This window comes from Lates calcarifer, linkage group LG10, assembly GCF_001640805.2.
Source record: "Lates calcarifer isolate ASB-BC8 linkage group LG10, TLL_Latcal_v3, whole genome shotgun sequence".
In the NCBI taxonomy this organism is placed as follows: Eukaryota; Metazoa; Chordata; class Actinopteri; family Centropomidae; genus Lates; species Lates calcarifer.
The window spans coordinates 11,650,125-11,673,433 of record NC_066842.1 but is presented as its reverse complement, the minus strand read 5'-3'; the positions used below and the strand labels follow the sequence as shown (position 1 = coordinate 11,673,433).

Genomic DNA, 23,309 nt, shown 5'->3' with positions numbered 1-23,309 from the left:
GGTAACATGGGGACAAAGTCGAAGGGAGAAAATGTGAAATTAAACTGTTGCTAAATCAGGAATGTGTACACAGTTTTGAATGTGTCCTCAATCCCTCCAGCAGAGTTGAATGTTGCTGTAAGTTAGTGCTGTGTTCATGTGGTTCCTCCACCAGGAGCCGCACAGGAAGCTGATAATCAGAAATGGGGCAGAAAGGGATGAAGGTGAAAAAGCTTCCCCTAAGGGTGAGTGAGGAGCTTAATTGCTTATGCTTAACTTGTGCTACTCAGTTTTCTCATACTGTATTTTATTATAGGTGGCACAAAATGTTTTTTTTAGAGTCACTAAATGCTACAACTCGATTTATTCACTTTGCAGCCTGCATTAAGACTGATTTAAATTTTTGGTCATTTTCCCTGCTTTTTGCAATGTCAGTCATTTTAATTAATTGTATTATATCACATGTTTCTTACCTGTCTGTAAAAAAAAATGTGGTCACTGAGTTACACTGGATTTAATCCCCACTATTTTCCTGATTTCCTGATACTTCTGATTTTTACGCTCAGTATCAGCCAACTTAGGGGCTCATTTTATCCCTGTTTTCAGTAGGTGTTTGTTACCTTAGGAGCCACAATGATTTTAATCTTAGTCACTAATCTTGTATTCAATTAAAAACCAAGATTAGCCAAGAAACATATTTGCTCTTTCAAAGACTCGATTATAAGAAGGAAAACATTAATGCCTGCTTTGTTTTAAGTCAGTTTTCCTGTCATTTTCTTTTTCACATGGAGCCACCCAGACAGCCGTGGGGCCCCAGGCCTCACTTCCCAGCTCAGTTACTAAAAAAATATGCACCACTTGCCTGGAGAGGGTACTAAACATATTTTATTGCTCTTTAATAATTGCTTTTCAACATTATTATCTTAATGCAGCCTCTTTTATGGGATCTGCGAAAATACCATTTACTAGCTCTCAGGAGCAGAGTGGCAATCTTGAATGTGATGTGTCTCGTCACCCCTGTTCCTGCCCTGCCTCTCTCCTGCCGTTTGGCTCCTTTATGAGGCCTGATTCATTGGCAAGCTTTTGCCATATGATATTAATAGATCTCTGTGCAGCCAGGATGGCTCTCCTGTGTGTTATGCTAGTAAGTATTGTGTTCCCAGACAATGATTTTCAAAAAGGTATTCCCCTGACTGTCACTTCAATTTTTTTTATTGCAGATGTGTACAGAATTTGTCACTGTTTGGCTGATATCCTCTGTTTGCTGTCAGACTGTAGAAAATCAAGAGTTCTTGGTGTTACAACCCAAGCTTAGCCTTGTGCTCAAGGTCACAATGTATAGCCGCATATAAAGGGGTCTCATACATTATGTATACAATATAGCATTCATTGCTAATTAGCACTAACAGGAAGGGATGCCCCCTGATTTCCCCAGATTTTAGTCTCATTTGCATAAATATAATGGGGCACAAGAGAGCGTAAAGCACAACGTCTGTCCCCCCCAAGGGGAGGAGGAGAGGTGTTACTGGGATCTGGGTGTACAAGTGATAATTGTTAGAGAGCTGTTATTCTGACACCCAGACCATAACCATAGACAGTGTGAAGTGAACAAAGGGACAGTGGGTAAAAAACAAAATGGTCCATAAACTTGATACTGACTTTCAAGACTCACACTACACATTTTTGAAAATGTGAAAATAGCCATTTTTTTTAGTTTGACAGAAGGACGATTTCCATTGCATTTAATAAGGAGACAGTGAATAAATGCTTGTTTTAATAGCGCAAGATAAATGGCAACGCTGATGACAGCAGATTGAGATCAAACACCAGTGATTCATCTTTCACTTGTGTTACCTAAAGCTGAGAATCATAAAGAAAGGGCTGAATAATGGTGATTTTGAGATGGGGGGGGTTGCAGGGTGGGGAAACAGTGATACATTATTCACAGGGGTGGGGACTTTAAGTGCCAAATTAATTTGTTTTTTTCTTTCCAGTTGGATGGCAGAATAAATGGGCGCTGTCAGTCGTGCAGTAAAGTGGCGTGCATTCATTTAGACAAGTGTTATTGCTGCACTGGAGCAGTACAGTTTTAGCGAAGCAGGCCAGCCGGGTGGGTGGAAGCTGTGTAATTATCTCTGGTTCCTATGATGGCAATGATTGCTAAAACAGCCAAGTGGTCCCAGAGCACAGCAGGTGTGACTGTCAGACTGCAGGTTGGTGGGCCTGTCAGTGGATATGAGTGCACATAAGCAGCTGTGGGCATGATTGAATGAGCCAGTGCCTATAGGTTTGTTTTTTGTTCCTCTATGATGACAATGGCTCACTGGTAGTTACTTGTGCAAATCACAAGAATTGGATTAAAAGGAAATAGGTTGAGTTTAATTTATCACATGGTGGTTAATATAGACATAAAAACCAAGTCTCCTTAGGGACCCAACACCATATATCACACTGTGGTCCCATCTGAACACTTCCATCCTCATGGCCAGCCTGTATTACCTACCCCCTCACCATCAATTTAAGCATTAACATGTTTTTTCAGCTTGCCATGTTTCACCCCTCTGTATAATGATCTTGAAAATATTTTGAACAGATTGGTGTTGACAGACATGGCATGGCACTGATTAAAGCGGACCAAAGCAGATGTTTCCATTTTTGTTTTCTCAGTTAAAATTCCTCCATTGCTTCTAAGCAACTCTGACAATGTGCAAACGCAGAAACACAGACATCTGCTGTGTTTCAAAGGATGAGCAGAGCGGAAAATGCATACTAATGTTGCTGGACTGCATTTATCTGTCTGGCATTCAGAAGATCTAAACGCTCTGCTTATTCTCTGTGATACAGAGGAAACTTTGAAACATGCAGGACTTTCAGTGGTGTGAGTCGGATAGTGGATATGACAGATGTTTGCCCAGAGATATGGTTTTTATTGATGCTCTCACACAGCTTGGACTGACAGAGATATTGCAACTGGTTTATTTTCTCTTCCTGAGTTCCTGTGTCAAAATCTGTGTATGTCAGCTAGTTTGGACAGACAGAAGCATATAATAACTTTCACAGGAAAGTAATTTCAACCAGTAATCATAACACTGAACATGAAATATAGAGTATACATATAATGCACAAAAATGCCATCTTCAGCTAGCAAGTCTCTGCAGTGCAAACACTCACCAGTACAATGGAAATCCAAACAAGAGATATTTTTTCTTTAACTATCTTGTTGCCATGCTTCAGCCTGACAGAGTGTCAGACGATGATCTGTTCCTCCTCTTATTGCTATGTGGTGGGGACACTGTTTGAGATGATCAACACTTACTCGGCTGACTAATGAGGTGGATTCATTCGGGGCAAAGGGGTGGGCTGAACGTCTTTGTTAGACAGGCCTGCAGCCCCCTTCTTTGCAGCCTGCTCCCAGGGGAGGCCTCACAGACTGCCTAATTGAATCAAGTACACATGGTGCCTCCCCCTTCACAGCTCGGCCCCTCCCCGTACGAGAGGAGCGAGGAGGAGAGCTCCGGCTTTGATGCTTTTGTTCTCCTCAGAACCATGGACAGCGCCAGGGGGCTTCGCTGCAACTAGTTGCCTGCTGCTGGATGGAGAGGCACATCATTGCTGCAGCACTCTGGCAGTCGACATCTCTGCAGCTGTTCTCATTACGCTCTTGTGCTGAGGCTAAAGATTGGTGTGTTAGACTCCACAACACCATAAATTACTAGCCTAGCTTTAGACAGGAGGAGCTGGCCTAGCCAGAAAGATCGAAAGGTTTGATGGCCCATTTAATCTGTATTTGATAGAACACAGAGTAACATCCCCACAGTATAATTCATGTGTCAGTGGGCATGTGGGCCAGACAAGCAGAACAAACAAATGTTAAAAAGACAAAGATTGAACGGCGTGACTGCACATAGCTTAGTGCTTTCTATTTCCTCTGTGAGGGTCTCGCTTTTTCCTCAAACACGCCCAGACACAGATTACATGTCCTTGGTGCTCCTTGCAGTTCAGCACCCTCATTTCAGAGAGACTGATTGGAGTTGTGCTTCAAGGAAAAGTCTCCTTACTAGATGACCTCCAGATGCCGGGTTAATGAAGGATCCATTTGTGAGCCAGGATTCGAATTGCAGGATACAGAGCAGAGTCTGGCTAGTCTGTGCCTGTGATGCATGCAGTTTCATCCTGTGCACTAATCTGATTTCTATAAATGTCAAGTATTAAGAATTATTATGGATGTAAAATTATTTTTTCAATTCTAGAAAGTTCTCCCTAGAGTCTGATTTGTTGCTAATGCAAATATTTAGTATATACTGCCTCATCTGATTGGTAATTTCCTTTGTATAAGGCTGACAGATGTGGTCTGCTACCATCCAAAATTTTGAAGATTGGTTCTTAGATGACTAAGACTTAGATGACTAATCAGTTCTTTGATCAAAAGAAAATTAATTGGCCATTATTTTGATAAATATTCGTCCCTTTCCTTTCCTTGAGCTGTGGGAAATAATAACAGGTATTTTTTGTTGTTTTATAAACAAAATGAGAAATCAATAAATCAAGTAAACAAACTGCAGATTAACTGATAATGAAAATGGTCATTAGTTGCTGCCTTGATTAAAATATCTGTAAATTAAACTGAATATAAATGAGACTCATAAGTATTTTTTACTAGACTGCCTCTCCAGTCACTAACTCAATCATTATGTACTGGCCGGAAAGCACTATTGCAATGAACTTGGGCCAGATATGTCTAAGAGGCTAAAATGTAATTGTGGGGAACAGCTGGATTAGTCCAGGCGATGTATATCCGCTCCTAATGATATTAGATAGGAGTCTGGAGAATACCTTCCAGCACACAGCTCTCATTTTGATGAGCCAGAGGAAGACTGGACTCAGATAATGCAGTCTCTGTCTCCTAGACTGCCATGTTCGGTAAAGTACAACGAGTCTTTCATTTCAAGTGTATCAAGGTTATGTAACCACTGTGAACTAATATGGAATTGCAGTTTCATAATCACATAAGAATTTTGTATTTCTGTAATATCACCACATAAAAAGCTGATGTTGCTAATGCCTGGGGTAATGTGATGACTGTGTGGTGGTATTTATCCAGAATCCAGGTGGTATCCCGACCGTCTGTTGACTGCATCATGCAGTCTTCTAGTCCCATCTCTCCCACTTGAGGCAGAGCAGGAGGAGGGGTCCTTTACTCATGTTGTCCATCTCAGGCAAGTGCACCACACCCAGCCCAGATCTCTGTAAGTCCCCCTGCTAGAGTCTTAGTGCTATTGTATTTGTTTTCCACATAACACTATGATCAAGCTAAGTCATTTGAAATAAATGGATTAATGGTGTTGGTGTTAGTCACATGCACTGTCCTTCATGTTAATTTTATAACGGTAGAGTTACAGTATGTGTTTTAAACTGCATATTGATTGAAAATCTACATGGGCTCTCAAAAGTCTTTTGACTGAGACTGATCAATACTCACTCTGAGTACAGATTTCAAATTCATCAGGCCTCCTTATATAGTATTGATTTTGTGCAATGGCTGCCCTGAAAAGAATCTGATTATTTTTTTCCCCATCAGTCAGAACAAACAGAAGCCTGATAGCAGCAGTCAGGTAGATCGGCTGCACATTAATACTTCCACTTTGCCTTTTTGTATTAGAGAGGTATAGGTATGAATGTAAAGGAGGGAAAGAAAGAGGAACAAGATAGGGAGTAGTGCTGTATCTATTACCACATCTGTTACTGGCTAAAGTGCAATTAACATCACATATGACATCAGTCAGCATTGTATCAAAATTGTCTTGCATTTGATTGTTAAACTGTTCTCCAAGCATCATCACCACTGCAATTATTTCAACAATAACACTAAGCATGTGTGAAATCCTTTGTGTATTTTTTATTGGCAGAGCTGTGGTACTCCCTGCAGACAGGACCCCTGGTTCAGATGCAGCATAATATATGCAGTCTTACTCCAGCAGAGCTGCAGCGTACAGTAATTTCCAAGCCCCCCCCCAGCCGCCGCTGGCCAGTGTTGTGGTTAGGGAGTATAGCAGACAGAAGGAAGGGAAGAGTGGAAGTGGTCCTGAATAGCAATAGCTTTACAGACACTCTCCACACATTGCAGCTGTGCAGTTTAGACACAGTTGTGTGAGCATCCCATCACAGAGGCGGTCCCCTTAGTGTCAGTTGGTCGATCAGCTGACAGGAGATGAAATGGGGCCACAGTGACATCTAGTGGCTTTTTGTTGTCACCATGATGTGTCTTGTGGGTTATGATAATCTGGTCTTGTTTTGATTATTTTGACCATTGCAAATACATTGTCAAGTGAGTTTCATTTTTAGAGAAAATTATGTTTAACACAGTGTCAGGACACCATTTGATAACAGTTTGTGTTAAAGCTGCCAATTTTAGCTGCGTTAACTAAAACTACTCAAAGCTTTTCATACGTGGAATATATTCTTCTGATTATGACTCCAGTCTTGACTGTCTCCTGTCTCTCTTTTCTCTGTCCTTCTTTTCTCATAAATACCTACCCTATTGTTGTGATTTTCCATCTCTATGTTGCGTCTGTGCTGGAATGCAGACACATTGATGCCCCCCACCCCCCAGTTATTTAATTTATCCCAGAAACTGAGGACATACAGTAGATAATGTAATCAATGAGGACAACAGGCAGTGGCTACAGTCCAGTATACAGAAGTCTTGGACTGAAATGTGGGCAAAACTGATGTGATACAAGCTGGCCTTGACAGACAAAAGCAGAAAGAAAAGGCTCTGGAGCAGACCAGACATGTGTGGGAGGGGGAAACATGAATGTGGGCGGTGCAGGTTGATTCTAAATACAAGAGCTGAGAGCTTAGGAGACCTTGAACACTGAGGGGTTATCATGAGCCAAGGTTCTAACTGCTGTTAACTGGAAGAGCCCCAGTCATGAGTGTCTTATTATTATAAACACGTGGAAAGAACTAGAAAACGTCATTTTGAAAACGTTTAATCATTGTTTCTAATACATAATTTGGCACCAAAATGTAAAAAAAGAGCTATTTGTGTAAATTTCCACTTTAACTTACTTCACAACATTCCCTGGGAACTGCTTACAGCACTAAATGATTCTACATTTACCAGACAGCAGGGTCATTAAAACAGCTCTTACCAGGCTTATTTACAGCTAATTCCTCAGTTGTTTACCTCATTCTCCTGTTATTCTCTGATAAGAGTGGAGCGGGGATGCAGGGAGCTCCTTGGCTCCTGTCTGGTATGCCGGTTGGGCTGGGCTGCTCTGTTTGAAGTGCCATGTGGAGGCCTGTATCTACACTCTGCAGCTGGAGCAGACCGTGTAGAAACAGATTTAAAGCTGTTCTGCTATTCCCACCTCAGCTAAACACATAACCTCACAATCACCTCTGAATACAGATGTGCTGCCGCTGCCTCACAATGAAGCTGCTCCAGCAGTGTCAGCTATTGTCTTGCTTGTCAGCTCAGCTCCAGCTAATGGCCTATCATCTGTCCGTCTGTGCAGGGTTGTCCATCATGAAGCCCTACTGAATAGCCCAGCCTGGTTATTAAAGATCGGAGCATTGTCCCACACAAAAAAGGGTTCAAAGGGTTAACTTCTCTATTCCGTGTCTTTATCTGATTTTAGAAATGTAAATGATGCACCCAGACTGCAAAATATCCCATCAGCCCCCTGCGCCTTCACTTCCCCTTGGTCGATATGAAGCTAATCTAAGTCTTTAACCCTCTGATGGACCCCTGGCTAATGCCATTAATTCCTCTCTTCACTTGATAAATGGTCTTTTCCAAGGTTGCAAAGAAGCTATGACTGATGAATGATTACCAAACAGCACTCTAAATAGCCATCACATCCACAGTAATGTACACTGGGCTGGGTACAATTTATATAGTCATCATGCGGATCCATTGACCCTCTCCCCTATGGCAGTTGCTCGACTGACCTCTTCTCTCGTACTGGAATAATCAAGATGCAGGTCATTGGCTTACAGACACAAGATGTTCTCAACATATCCATCTCCTGACGGGATCTGGGATGGAAGTTGGTGTTCCCCTCTAAGCTTTGTAATTGCATCAGTTGACTGTCTGACCTCAGCCCTGTGTTTTCAGGGAAGGGGTGTGTGTGACTGGGTGTTGACATCATTGTATCACTTGTCTGCCCTCTGATGTAAATTCAATCCCAGTGACAGTCCTGCCAAAATAGGAATGATGTATTGCACAAACGGGCTCGCCTACCACTCTCTCATCAATCTCCATGACCTTTTCACAGCCTCAGACAGGATGCATGCTTTTCATTTTAATCCAAGATGTTTAATTCATTTGGATTTGTTTGTTTTGTTGTCGTTATAGCTACCCAACATGGTTTTCAGCTAGATGCCACATTTGCCTTTTAATAATTTCTGCAAAACCTATTGAAAAGTTTGTTGTCAAAGTTTATTTCAGATACCAATGCAATATGCTAAGTTTCATACATATCTCCCCACCTTTCACTTTTGGGAGGGTCCCTTTTGGATACACACAACATTAGCGATTTGATGTTTCTCTGAACTATTTGTCGGCAAGCTGGCTTCGGTAAATGTCAACTGGTGTGTTAGTCATTAAGCTTCGGTTGTATAGCATTTTGGAAAGGTCATGTTGAGCCGGCGGGGGGAAAGCAGTCACTGATTCTTGCTGTGCCGTAGCTGAGTGTGGCCTGGGTACCAGCCTGCTGTTGGCAGTGCTGTAGGGCTGGTTTAGATTGCTTCATTGTCCCCAGAGGCTTAGTCAGACTTCCTATGTATGTTGGATCATTGAATTGATAGAAAACACAGATGACGCAGGAGTCACAGAGCAGCAAACATTTGAATGTCTGTGAATCGTAAATTTAGCCAAATGTGTATGTCATACTTTTTTTTGTTTGTTTGTTTTACTTTCCTGTCCCATTAATCTCTGACAACTCCTCATATTTATGTTGTAATCCTCTGGAGGGGCCTGATCTTTAGTATTAATGATGTAACTTATTTTGTTATTCACAGGGGCCAATTTGCTGATGATAGTACTGTACTATTACCTAAGTAGGAATGTTTAAATGTAGGACTTTTACTAGTAATGGAGTGTTTTTACATTGTAGTACTGGTGCTTTTACTTCTGAATATCTGGAAGAATGAAATCTGACACCACAGATTTATATACTAATGAATATATAGATATATTAATTGCAATGTCAGAATCTCAATTTGAGAGACCTTTGATGGTTTTTGTGCAACTTCATATTTTATGGATCTTTCAGGGATCAAGATTATAATATATTGTAGTTATGGCTGTGATTGAGAAGTTATGGGTAGGTACCCCTGCACTTTATTTTATACCAAAGCCTCAAGGAATGATGTCTCCTTTTTTTTTAAAAGCTTTTTAAAAAGAAGATAGACATGATTTTAGATACTACATGAGCACCTTTTTGGCTCTGGTTACAGTTAGGGGCAACTCTTCATTTGTTAATTTAATGTGTAAAGGAAGTAAATATACCCAGTTTCTGTCATGAAAATATGATCTGTTCAGGATGTTCAAACAATTCAGTAATACTTAATATTCCTGTCAAAATTTTGAATTATTCAGTATATGTGTAAAATCTGGAGTTAATACTTTATCACTAGCCTCACTGTTGTCACTGAGCTGTGTGTTTGGATGCGCTCATCAGCCACACTATTCATTATGCTCAGGGCCAACCCTGTTTTTACGTGTGTGCCCTGTTTGTTTATGGAGCACTGTGATTTCACAGCAGCATAACTGTAATTGACAGACGTTGATTTACTGATAATCCTTGGCTTTGCTCTCACTGTGGACCTCGTAGGGAGCGGTATTGGCTCTCAGCCTCACACGTCCTTGAGTCAAAGCTGCATGTTGCCCTTGACACACACCTCTCTCTCCCTCTCCCTCCTCTCTCTCTATTGCTGTATTTTAAAATCCTTTATACCCACAGCCCAGTAACGGCTCACTGCAGATATGATATTATTTTGCTGACAGGGCACGGATGTGATTACATACAGAGCAAAATCATTTTCTCAGGGGAGCCCAGTAATTAAATTTTTGGTGCCACAAAACACATTTTAGTCACAGCTGGTTGAAAAAACAATCAGTAGAAACTCAATTTCACATATTTGATTTGTTATTGCCGATATAACCTAGATTTAGATAAATTGTTACCAATTTGGCTGAATTAGAATTTGAATGGGAATTTTACCAGACATAATTCAGTGCTACAATTAATAAAAGGCTTTTATTGAGAATTATGCAGATTAGGTTAGTATGACATAACTGTAGTAGACACTGTCATGTAAAGATTTAAATTGAGCTGAATAGATTTTCTTGACTTTTTAAAGATACACATAAAACTTTCGACCTAGTGAATAATAATAATAATGATAATAATGAATAATAATATATAACAATGAAATATGTAAAAGGTGTGGTTACTTTTTTATCTAACAATGTCTATTCTGGATATTAATATTAATGAGCAGGCTTATCAAAAATAAAACCATCTGTATTCACATCTCCATTTCCAACAGAGTGAACACAGAGTGTTCAAAACTGTAGAATACTGGTAGTACTATAAAGAGGAAAATGTTCTCTTGTTAAAGATGAGTGGGGTTATGTAACTATCACTTCTCTCTGCTAATCCAGTTATTTCTTGATTAAGATCTCCACTGCCGCAGCTCAGACATAAAGCAGGAACCAAACAGCACACACTGCTGTGCTGAATTCCTGTGGTGACAGAGAGACCATCTGTGTAAACCACTAACATCCTCTTTTCTCAGTCCTCCAGCACCCTTTTTACCTCTGTGTCCATTAGAATAGTACAAGTATTTCCGCTTGGCTTGTTATGTGTAGATGGCGGCACGGGAGGGTGGAAGAGGCAGGATGGAATGGGTGGATGCCGAGGTCAAATGTGTGAAAAGAGAGAAAAGAGTGAAGTCTGGGTCAGATGAAGGTTTAAAGGGAAAAAAAAGTGGCGGACAGAAAAGGTGGAATATATGGAAGGAGGTAGAGAAAGCTCCTGGGAACCGCCTTGCTCTGGCAGGCTAATTGAAGTTCTGTGTGGCAGCAGACTCAGAGCTGTCACTCCCATGAAGAGCCCATTTGCTGCATTTTGCAGGCTGTGTGCTGAATTCTGATGATGTTACCAAAAGCCCCAGCCACAGTCCAGGACTTTGTCACTGAGACGCCCACCCCTCCCCTCTCTCTTGTATGGGGATACATAGTGTACAGCTCATTCCCCTCCCCAGCTCTTCACAGATTACATGTAACAGGGTCAGAGACATTCTGAGCACGAGCAGTGGCCACAAAAGCACAACATGTGAATCTGAATTATTTTGTTCTGAGTATTCTGTAAATTTGTCAGGCAATTTCATGCATGATAATGTGATATTACACTCTGCGGGAAGTGTTTTCAGTTCTACAGGTTTTCCCTTGTTGGATTATAAGAGATTATGTCTTCTAGCAGAGCACATAGCTGCAAGCATCCAGTGAATTATTTATCATGATTAAGTCATTATGAATATTAAACGACAGGTCAGTTATATGGCAGAAAATAATTTATCTAAAAATATCTGAACAGGAGTATGGATTTATTTAATACTGTTATTTTGGATATATTGGCACAGTCTGACATGTACATGTCTGAATGAAGATTTGCAACCAATAGCTGGCAGCTATGTTGATTATTAGAACAATTCATGCTACTGAACAAAAGCAAAAGACTAAACTGCATTACTGTCACATTTGAGAAATTCACTGTTTGTCTCTTAGATGTATTCGACAGAATAACCAAAACCAAACATATATTTTACGTTGTTTCTATGAAATGCAGATTTAGTATGTATGAATATTTCAGTGAGTATGTTTGGCAGAGCACAGTGTTTTACGTCATTGATGACTCTTCCCCACTTTTATCATTTAGTCTCAATCAGCTCTTGCACCATCAATGATTGTCAATGATTTCCCAGCCTTCACCACTAATGAGCAGCCTAAGCAGAAGAGTTATTGACCCGCAGCTATTGAGGGTTTGACATACATTTGCATATAAACATGTGCACAAACACACTTTAGGCAAGTTAAACTTTACTATATGTAGCACATTACATGCACAATGCATGTAAAAAGCACATACACAGCTGTCAAGTTATTTAAAGGCTTTAAGCTCAGCCTTTTACATTTTACATTGTTACTGTCCTGTAAAAGCCACATATCCCTAAAGCATCGACTTTTTATGTGCTAATAAGAACAGCCCTGTTTTCATCTTTGTGACAATGTATATTTCCAGTTGGGTTTTAAATTTTCACATGGCTGTAACAATTTGTTTATATTTTTTGTATTGCTGTTGGTTTAAATTCAACCCTTGCAGGAATTAAATATTTCTTTTGCACATCATTAGATATTTGACATCAGACTCTCACTGAGTTGAGTGGAGTTGGGAATAAATGCTCAGCGGTGTCACAGGTGCTGCACAGCACGTCACTTAGAAATCATTAGTCAGTCCCATCAATCTGCTTATCCAGGCTAAGACAGAATTCATCCGGGGGCTGATATTTACTGAGCAGGAACCTCCCTTTGATTCCATTGATTGTTACGTGCTGCTTCCAGGCATAAATATAAGGTTTGATTTGATTTTATTAATGTTAAGATACAAAGAGCAATGGTGGGCGGAGGTACTCAGATCTTCCACTAAAAGTAACAACACCACAGTGTAGTAATACTCTTACTTACAAATAAAAGTCATGCATACCGAATTTTACTGAATTAAAAACATAGATAAAATGACATCAAGATACACTTAAAAAACCAAAAGTACAAGTACTGATTATGCAGAATGGTCCTCTAAATCTGTACAGCAAATGTAAATGAGTAAAAAGTACAATATTTGCCTTCACAATGCAGTGCACTACTGTGCTTTGAACTCTATGAAACAAGATACCACATTATGTTGTACATAACAGGAATCCTTCTCATTGGCCTGAAAATGTTGCTAAGGCTTGTGTTGTGGTTACAGGTTGATTATCCTAACTTGATGACAGAGCTTCGACTTTCACATCCACCATCAGTCATGTGTTCATTCCTCTGATAAGGACTCCTACATTTCCTATTGGATGAAGGCCTCAAAAAAGACAAAATCCCACGGCAGCCCTGCAGCTGTAAAGGTAGGCTCTGACAGTGTGTGGAGATATTTGTGTTGGAGGGAGAGCCTGTAGGAAGATAATAGATAATGACACTATTTCATGTCATTTCTTTGAATGTGTTACCTGGCAACTGCGACCATTGACAATGTACATTGTATATGCAAGGCTCATACTTCAGGGGCTTTAGGGCTGTTGACTAAGAGTTCTCTTGATATAAAGTGGGTACTGTATGCATAGTGATGTAACAGCCTTTATATTCAAGAGATGAAGAGGTAGAACAGGTCACATACAAGCACAGTGAGTACTGAGAGGTCATAGCAACAATGTTTTTTGGATAAAAGCTTTAATTTTCTGTGAAAACAGGACTGGTAGATTTAATGTTGCCATTGCATAAGTCATTTAGTCCTCCCACATTGTTATGAGAGATTTATTAGCATTTTCCTTGTTAGTCAACAGCCAACAGTTAATGCTCCTTGCTTGTGGATTCAGTTGTGTATTTAACCCATGTGTTTTGTTGAAAAATTTTCCCCTCAAATATTTGGCTTTTCTTTTGACCTCATTTAACCCAATATCTAGGGAAGTATTTGAGTGATAATCCCCCCCTTTGCCACAAACTGGGCTTGCAGTTTTTATGTTCATAAACCCTTAACAGACTAATTTGGGATTTTGGAGGGATACTGCTGTGTAAGAACTACTGTTAACACCAATTGCAAATATGGAGCCCTATGAAAATCCATTGCATTTAACCATGTTCTAATGCTGTGGTCTCTGAGACCCCAAACATTTCTAATTTTCTGTAGTCCATGTCATCAGCTCAAAATCATATTACAAGCAATTTTAATAAAATTTGGAAAAGTCAAGAAATCTAAACCTGGTAAAAACATTGTGGACAATTTTCAGCTCGGTGCAGATATTTTGAGAGAGTGAGAGATTTTTTCACTGAAAATGACATTTCCTCTACAGCTTCAGAAGGATGGCTATCGACTCCCATCTCATGATGCCCTGGCACAGATCCTACCAGATTACCGGCACCTCGTCAGGGAAGCTGAGACTGAGCCCCAAAATGCAGCCCACCAGGAGCAGGAGAGCCCCGCTCAGAGGGCAGAAGCTACACAGGCCAGCAAACCCAATATAAACCACACATATCACGTACATCATCCACATAAACGGTAAGACAGACCTGTGAAACATTATTAATGTTATTGCAACAGTTATTGAATAAATAATATTTCAGTGAGACTAAAACAGAGATTTTATGGATTCATTTTGCTAATGAAAAACCTCTTCAATTACACCTATCCATGCTTCAGACCCCAACTGCATCACTCTGAGGATGATCCCAACATGGCAGAGATCACCAACCTCCAAACTAAGGTGACTGGACACAATCAATATGTAAACTCTGCAATCAATCAGTGAGGCAATCCCCACTGTCACGTTTAGTTAGTGAGCAGTGACATGGGAGTATCCCTATGAGATCGGACCATATGCTGAAGCAGAAACTCACAGCTGCGAGACAAAATGGCAGATAGTAGAACAGATTAACATTTCTCAGACTGATTACACTGAAGGAGGATTGGACTGATGAGGTTTAAACTTGTGCTAAGGTCTGAGGGTGTTATAAATGCATATCTTGACATTTTCTCCTGTTGCAGTGAGCTTTTCTTCATCATTTTATTTTGTTACTGAAATTCACCATTCAGATCAATGGATTGGCTGAAATTATATATGTTTATACATGTAGATTTTATGTTAATTTGTGTAGATTTGGCCTAATTATGTGGTGGCAAGTCAGAGATGTGGTTATTAATTGAATGATTTCACAGTGACAGTGCATACATTACTGCATAATACAATTGTACATAGATAATGGTAATGAAAGTGGATTGGAAAAACCAAATTAAACATCATATTCTCATGCTTCAATACAGCTGCCTTCTCTCTGTGGTACAATTGTTCTGGAGTGACAGTGTATATGACAGCAAAGCCATTTTAATGTTTTCAAATCATAGAGAGGGGAGGGAACATCCAGTGTTCACGGGGCAGAAACAGAGACTCCCCTTTTATTTTTGACACATGAAGGGAGTTTCCAGCTCCCATCATGGGGAGCCATCCTTCCCATCATGCCTGTGGGCCCCCCAACAGAGACACCATCTCATCTACAGTCATGATTGTCACCTAGTCCCTGCCCTTTCAATTAGATGCTCAATTTCACCCTTGTGTCCCATGGGAGTCACAACCACACCATCCAAGATTGGAATCCCCTAATCATCCCCCCTCCTTCCACATGCAGCTGGACCCTGCTCTCAGTCTCCATTCAATTCCATCTATTCAACTTGATACAGGACCATGTGACAGAGCAGAGAACAATGCTGACAGACAAACAGGCACATGCCTTACACAGAGATGGCGTGATAACAGAGCTCTGCAATAATACTATTCCTGAAAAGCAGCTCTGATTGCTTTCCAGGAAGCTATAGTTAGTGAGGAATTTTTGATTTTTTCCAAGAAAGGCAGCAAGTATGTGAAAAGGAAGCAAAAAAAATGTGAGGAAGAATTTTGAAGATTTTTGTTAAATTCAATGGTTTTTTTTGTCTGTCTCACTGAAATACTCTCAAGAATTAGGCATTAGTTTTGCCTCTACAGCTGAACAAATGGGCTTTCACAGTAGGATGATCCATGGAGGCTCCACTAGGATTTATCCAAAATCCTGTTGAAGGATAGGGTGTTATTGTCCCTCTGGATTTGAGAAGCTTGGGCCTGAATACACTGTAACCCAACCTTTGACAGTCGATCACAGGAACATCACACTTCATGGCACAATTTTCTTTTTTTGGTTCACCTGTGTTCCATTGGTAATTTGTCATGTTATGTGCCCATCCAAAACCAGGAGAAATTTGTTATTTATTGATACACTGAGCCTCTTGACAATGTATTTGCTGCTGGGATGTTTTCAAAATTCTGTTAGTATACATAAATGTCTTGTTGGCTACATCCTGGTGGACTTCATGAAGAGATGGAGTTAAAGAGACATCTAGAGGTGGTATAATCACACAACATCTCAATATTGTTGGCAGTTATGTGACCCTGGCTCTGGTTTGTTCTTGAAATTTGCAGGAAAAAAGAAAAGATATGTGACTGGCTGCCAGACAAAAAACACTAGTCAGTGTGTCTGGCTATTTGATTACAAATGACCTTGAGATATTCCTGTGGGGGAAATAGTTTGAAGTAATTTCTGCACTTCACATCGATCTTGATTGTACTCGTGCAGCTCAAACACAGATTTACTAGTGAGCACTGATGGGATTAGACTGATGTAGGGTTTTAAAAGGCAATAAATTACTCCTGTTAACAGACTAGAACAAATATTCCCCTTCAAGCTCCTAGTGTGAGACTGACAGGAAACATCTCTCCATCAGGAGGTGGAAAACTATCGTTCGGCCATGAGTAAGATGGCAGAGGACATCATTGCGCTGAGGACGCAGGTGGTGACGTTGGAGGCAGAAAACAGCCAGCTCCGTAGCGATCTGTCTCTACACCAGGACTTAGGCCGCGATCTGCTGGATGACACAGACATCGACGTCATGACCAAGGCTGAGATTGCTGACCGTATAGGTAAGCCCCAGCATAGGACTCTGGTTAATTTAATCATATATCATCCATTCATTAGCATCTTAAAATCATGCAAAAGCAACAATTGACATCCTTCCTGCTCTTCAAAAGTTGAGATGAAATGTAGAAAAATGTTTTGAATCGTTGTCATGGAATGTCATAAAAAAAAATCCAGTTGCCTCCACCTCCACCTTCACTTCATTTTGTTATGGATTTAAGGGCATTTTACTGGCAGATGAAGTAGTGATGCGGGAGGTGGCACACTGTGTGTTTGCTAATCCTCGTGAGTGTCTCTTCCCAAGCAGACTGCATTTTGTGATAAGGCAGCTCATTTAGGCCACAGACCCTAATAGGCTCTGTGGGTAGTACATCCCTTATCTCCTGAAGGACAGTTTGTAACCCTCGGTGAAAGGATGTCCCTGAAGGTCTCTCTGCTGGCATCAGAGCAAAGGGACTAGATTTAAGTCTCATCCAAAAGAAAATCTATCAGATTTCTAAGGACTTATTGACAGATGTTTTGATCATCATTGTTCAAATAGCCATGCCTCAGGACTTATATTTTCATCATTCAAAATTTGATAAAGCTTCCGATTTTGCATATCAAATGCTGACTCTCATCTTAGATATGATTAGGTCGCAACTTCCTTTTCCCAAGTTAACGTATGAATCCCAAAACATTCCTATGCAAAAATAAAAGACAATCTTTACCTAGATTGTTGTTGCTGTGTATGATATGTCCTATTGTTCTTCTGAAGCCTCCCTGAAATTCAAGCTGGCCAGTGAGACCAGTAAGGCGGCCTTGCAAAGGGACAGGATCCAACAGCTGCAGAATGAGCTGATCAAGGTTAGAAGATACACCAAACACAGATTACACAAATGAAACTTAGAACAATTCTTGTCGGTGTATTTGTAGTGTTTATGTAGTTCTCTACTCTGTGCAGAAGAATGACAGTGAGAAGGAGCTACTAAAACTTCAGAGAACCCTTCAGAAGCAGAAGGAAGATCTGCAGCACCACCAGAGTCCCTTTGCAAAGTTGGCTACTTTGGAGGCAACAGTCAAACAGCAGGAAAAGGTGAACTGTGAGCAATGTTGTCTGCTCTGCACCTATTTCCTCTGTCTGTCAAATGTATATGTCAGGATAATATTCTTTATACTTGTGCAATCCCATTTTTTTAGGTTATTGAGAGGATGGAGAAAGCATTAAATAGCAAACTCAGAGAGAACAACAAAAAACACAGAGGTGAGTGGACTGAATATGGGGAAAATATACATTCACTAAGCACTCTACTCTATTAGTACTCTATTCTACTCTATTACTCTATTAGTAACACCATACTAATACTGGGTAGGGCCTCCCATTGCTCTCAGAATAGCCTCAGTTCTTTATGGCATGGATTCAACCAGAGGTTGGAAAGATTTCTTCTAGATTCTGCTCCATGTTGACATGACTGCATCATGATATTAATGCAGATTTGTCGGCTGTACATTCATGCTGCCAATCACCCATTCTATCATTTCCTAATGTTTTCTGTTGGATTTAGATCTGGTGAGTGATGAGGCCACTGAAGTACACTGAACTCATGAAGTTTGTGACATGGTGCATTATCATACCAGAAGCAGCCATTAAAAGATGGTAAATTGTGGCCATAAAGGGATGCATGTGGTCAGCAGCAATACTCAGACTGTGGTATTCAAATGATGATTGATTGGTATTAAGGGGCCAAAGTGTGCCAAGAAAATATTCCCCACACCATTACACCACCCCCACTACCAGCCTGGACTGTTGACACAAGGCAGGTTGGGTCCATGGATTAATGCCATTGATGCCAAATTCTGACCCTACCATCTGTTTGCTTCAGCAAAAATTGAGATTCATTAGACCAGGCTCCGTCTTCAGCTGCCCAATTCTGACGACCCTTTACCTAGTACAGATTTCAACAGACTGAGTTATACTCGAAACAGCCCATTTGGCACCAACAATCATGCCATGGTCAAAGATTACATTTTTTCCCCCATTCTTATGTTTGATGTAAACATTAACTGAAGCTCCTGACCTGTACCAGCATGATTTCATGCCTTGCAGTGCTCCCATATGACTGGCTGACTGGACAATTCCACGAATAAGCAGGTGTACAATTGTTCCTAATAAACTGCTCAGTAAGTGTTTTATCACAAAAACATTTGTGGCTGGACCTCTCTCTGTGCTGTGTAGATAAGACTGACCGCAGAACGGAAGAGATAGAGTCAGCCTTGGCAGCAGAAAACACTCGTCTCCGACATGAGCTGGACAGGATTCGCAGGCAGCCTGCCCCTGTCATTGTACAGCAGTCAGTACAGGTACTCCCATACATTCAAGCCAGCATTTAAATACATGATATGAAAATGGTGTAAAACTTTCATCAAATTAAGATTGTCTACAGCCAAGTGTCAAGATTACAAACAGTATGTCAGTTGAATATACTACAATACCCAGATTTTGTCTTCAAGATACTGAAATCTTAGGTTTATGTTTATCATGTCCCCCTCAGACAAAAGACGCACTACCTCTCAAAGAGAGACTGAGTCTACTAAATAAACTGGAGAGGGCTGAGGCAAGAGTCCAAACACTGGAGGCTCAGGTATAAAATGGAATACTGGGGGATACTCTTCTACTCTGTATGTCTCATAGAATTATTAAGGTCACTGATCACTTTTTCATTAATTGATTGCACATTTGCATTTATTACAGCTGGAGGAGAACTCTAAATTGTGGGGGAGACAAAAACAGGAAATATTGAACAAACTAAGTGAGCACAAGCACGGTTTTGTCTGAATGTCCACCATAATTCTTCATAATGTCTCTTCTGTCAGTTTAGCACAGTTAGCCTCCATTTTACATATTCTGCTGTATTTTATTAGGTATTTAACAAAGAATAACTTCCCCAACTGCTTTTAACTTCTGTATCAGATTCCTTATATCAGCAAAGCAACGGGAAGCAGAAACCTGGAAATGACCTGCAACTGAGCCACAGGGCAAAGAAATAGGTTTAGACATTAAAATATGTAATTAAATTACATATTACAAGACATGTTTTGTGACAGTTGTATTGTTTTATTTGTTTCTGTAGATGTTATTTCTAATATATATTTTTCCATTTCCACATGAAAAAAGGTACTGTACATTCCAAGTTTGTCAGTATATTGTACACACACAGACTACACATCATTACTCACTAAGTAATACATCATATATATAATTACTTTGTTCACCAGTTGCATAATTACTGAGGTAATTTGTCAATGGACATTTTCAGCTTTTTCTTTCCTAATACTTTTTTCTTGCTTTCTGCCAGCATATGAAGTTGAAGGATGTTATTCAGTATTCATGTTGTAATGCTTTGTGAGGTTCTTTATTATTATGTGTGATAAAGGACAGAAATGAGGCGCAACTTGTCATGCACCACAATTTTCTTTCAAATATGGTGTTAGCGACTAGTTTTTAGAGGTTTCAAAGTCAAAATTATAGGCTTGTCTGGTAAGAGAATGAGCTCAAAGGTACTCTGCACTTCCACATGGCGCTGTTTCTCCACTCTGAAGTTCTCGAGCATCTGCAAAAGCCGAAGATAATGCAAACAGTTAATATGATGTGTGCATGTGCCACAAAATACAGTGAAACTGCTCTTTATTATTTGTATATCTCACATGGATAAGGAAGAGTTGCATCTCTGTCTCAGCTATTCTGCGCCCTAAACATTGACGGGGGCCAAAACCAAAGCCCAGGCTTCTGAAGTAGTGTGTCTCTGTCCTCAGCCAGCGGGAGGGCTGATACTGCTCCGGACGAAAAAACACCTTGGGGTCTCTTCCCATTGCATATAGTCCCAACTGAACCAAAGTCTAAACACCAACAAAAAAAGTGAGCATTTCTTCTGACACTGCACAGTTTCTTTTTAAAAAGCTCAAATACAAAAACCAGAATAGATGTTTTGAAATTTTTACTGACTCTTACCCCAGCTGGGATGTGGTAGTTTTGAATAACAATATCTTCTGCCAAGTATCTTTGCAAGCTCACTGCAACTGGGTGTAACCTAAGTTATGAAATACATTAGATGATACTTATTAATTTTTCTCTTTGCTGTGTTAGTGGAAAATGTATCATTACAGATGTAAAAGAGAAACTGTGTCTAATATCTTATTAGTGTGGCTTATTTTAGATTAGTTTTAGCACAAGGTGAATTTTGCACTGTAAAATATGTCAGAGAAAAAGTCTTTTAATGCACCTATAATCTACTACTTTCCATCTCCACAGTGTCATTACTAGCATTATATACTGTATTGTGTGCATTGCAACCATTTCTTTCACCTCAGTGTTTCCTTCAGAGCTCCTTTAACCAAGGGAATCCGCTTTAGCATCTCCAGCGTGTCTCCCTGGCTTTCAGCCCGAGCTGCAGCCACCTCTGCCCTCAGCTCCTCCTGGAGGTTGGGGTGTCTGGCTAGTTCATACAATGTCCACAGCAGAGTTATAGAAGTCTGAAACACACAAACAGAAATAAGCAGTCTTAAAAAAACAAAAAAATCACATTCTGGAAATAAATGATTTATTTCCTCACTGTATCTACTCCTCCAGCCATTAGCTCGGTGACACTGGCCTTGATGTCTTCAATGGATAGCTTGTCCAGCATGAGCAGGCTGGCCAGGACTCCTGGGTATTTCTTCGGAGCGCCAGTATCCTGACGCAACTGCCTGTAGATGTTGTGGATGCAGCGGTCCGCTGACGCAACAAAAGGATATAAATGAAGTAAGAAACTGCATCACATACAGTACAAATGTAAACACAGAAAATGTGGTTTTCAAATGACAGAACTAAAATCTCAACTCATTGCTCTGCTGATACATCTTGGGAACACCATGGCATCAAAACTATGACATACCTTGACTGAAGATCCCGTCCCAAGCCGCCACATGGTCCCGCCACACCTTCGCTCCAATCTGCCTCAGCAGGCCTGGAGGTATGTACAGCATGGGTGAGGTAGTCTTGAACATGAGGGTGATGCAGTCGATGAAATGTTGAGCTTCAGGGTCGATGTAGTCCAGCAACAAACCCAGACGCTCACCATAAAGCACTGAGCTCACCGCTGTGTGGGACAGTAAGCAATATGTGAGGGGGAAAAATGGGGCACTAACCTAAGCAGTGAGAAGAATAAATATCAAGAGAGATAAAAGTCAGTCTTACATTCTAGTGCATATTTAAAGAGTTCTTGAGAGAGGTCAGTTGTCCATTTGTTCTGGCCACTCCGCTTTATCTTTTTGTGAACTCTTGCCACAAAGTCCTGGCCCACTTCGTCCAGCAAAGGCACAAAGTTTTCCTGCACTTTTGGAGAAATCACCTCCTTGTTGAGAATCACCCGGTTTGACCTCCAGTCTTCTCCATTCCTGTGGGAAGATTGGATGCTAACTTTCAACTGGTCAGGCAACTAGTAGGCACAGTCTAATTGCACTTTTTCAAATCTGTGGTTCCATCATCACATCAGAATATTAGTAAAACAGAAATTGTACAGGCAGAAGCAGATAATAATACCACATACTTGAGTAAAACTCCGTATTTGCGATTCCTGTAGTCTCTGTATGCTGTCCACGCTTCAACTTTTAGCCTTTTAGGATAATGTCCCTCCGCTTTGAACAGGATGGCAGCGTCCTCAGGATTGATGATATTTACACTTTCATAATAACCTATTTTTTCTCTGACATACACAAAGTAAGAGAAAAGAAGGGGTAAAAATGCCATATCAGCTGCTTGTGTTTAGAAAAATGACCTTGTGGGTTGTGTATCAGGTATTTTTCATAAACAAAAAAATGTTTCTATTTGGACTAGAAGATAGCTTCAAACTGGTGACGTAATCCATTCTTTGTTTTGTCTACTTGTGTATTTATTACTGATGATAGACAGTAGACAAGTAGCATTATGCAATTGTCATTTCATTAACCATTTATATAAACTGCTTTGGCTTCCATACCTGTAGATGGGTCCAAAAGTGTTGAAGTTCTGCAGCATGATGCGGTGAAGGTTTCTGAAGCCATCCAGTTTCCAGAAATTGTACAAGTTGACCACCCCATTCTTCCACAGTCCAGGAATCTCAGTGAAAGGCCTGACAATACTGCTGCTTTCTGAGAATGCCTGTTTGACCACTGGCATACTACTGCTGCAACGCACACCCGATGTTGTCCGCTCTTCTATCCAAGACAGGGGCAGAGTTACAGGGCTGCGCCACATGCTCCATCTGGCCATCCCGGCAACAAAAATGGTCACTCTTGCTCTACTTTCAGCAGCTACTCTGGCCCTCCCAGGGACATCTGGTGAAAAAGTGGGAGGCTGGTCTAAATAGTCAGCCCCCCTTGCTGTGCTCATCAAGGCTCTCCAGTTGATATTTACAGCCTAACAGAATACACCACAATATGTCTGTGTATGGCTTTGTTGAGCTGTGTCACTAACCGATCATTTCATTTTGTTACATAGCATTCTTCAATCACCTTACCTTAAAAAAAATTATCAGAAACTATTTTGACTATGCCGACT

At 40.5% G+C, this 23,309-nt stretch overlaps 2 protein-coding genes across 3 annotated transcripts; one reads left to right on the top strand and one right to left on the bottom strand.

The window, feature by feature from the left end:
• ccdc33 (coiled-coil domain containing 33) lies at window positions 1–19,837 on the top strand. Its single transcript, XM_051073356.1, has 11 exons — window positions 1–224; window positions 13,020–13,167; window positions 14,110–14,315; window positions 14,457–14,520; window positions 16,566–16,761; window positions 17,514–17,602; window positions 17,700–17,831; window positions 17,936–17,999; window positions 18,972–19,096; window positions 19,288–19,377; window positions 19,488–19,837. The coding sequence occupies exons 2-11, from the start codon at window positions 13,117–13,119 to the stop codon at window positions 19,569–19,571; spliced, it is 1,101 nt and encodes a 366-aa protein (XP_050929313.1). The 5' UTR covers window positions 1–224; window positions 13,020–13,116; the 3' UTR covers window positions 19,572–19,837.
• On the bottom strand, window positions 19,830–23,260 carry LOC108886266 (cholesterol side-chain cleavage enzyme, mitochondrial). Of its 2 annotated transcripts, none has more exons than XM_051073355.1 (9): window positions 22,750–23,260; window positions 22,321–22,476; window positions 21,969–22,168; window positions 21,667–21,870; window positions 21,385–21,506; window positions 21,099–21,265; window positions 20,745–20,823; window positions 20,441–20,632; window positions 19,830–20,346 (listed from the first exon to the last, which is right to left on the bottom strand). In XM_051073355.1, exons 1-9 carry the CDS (start codon window positions 23,139–23,141, stop codon window positions 20,224–20,226), a joined length of 1,635 nt encoding a protein of 544 aa, XP_050929312.1. In that variant the 5' UTR covers window positions 23,142–23,260; the 3' UTR covers window positions 19,830–20,223. The 2 variants fall into 2 exon arrangements, with proteins under 2 accessions (XP_050929312.1, XP_018536532.1); XM_018681016.2 differs by having other exon boundaries at window positions 21,346–21,506; window positions 22,750–23,251.
• Between the last annotated feature and the right edge of the window lie 49 nt (window positions 23,261–23,309).

Coding starts and splice junctions, on each gene's coding strand:
- ccdc33 (XM_051073356.1), top strand. CDS start 13,117: ATGAAGGCCTCAAAAAAGACAAAATCCCACGGCAGCCCTGCAGCTGTA. Junction 16,762..17,513: donor TGAGATTGCTGACCGTATAG/GTAAGCCCCAGC, acceptor GTTCTTCTGAAG/CCTCCCTGAAATTCAAGCTG. Junction 18,000..18,971: donor GAACAACAAAAAACACAGAG/GTGAGTGGACTG, acceptor TGTGCTGTGTAG/ATAAGACTGACCGCAGAACG.
- LOC108886266 (XM_018681016.2), bottom strand. CDS start 23,141: ATGAGCACAGCAAGGGGGGCTGACTATTTAGACCAGCCTCCCACTTTT. Junction 20,824..21,098: donor GCTCTGAAGGAAACACTGAG/GTGAAAGAAATG, acceptor TTCATAACTTAG/GTTACACCCAGTTGCAGTGA. Junction 20,633..20,744: donor ACTACCACATCCCAGCTGGG/GTAAGAGTCAGT, acceptor GTTGGTGTTTAG/ACTTTGGTTCAGTTGGGACT.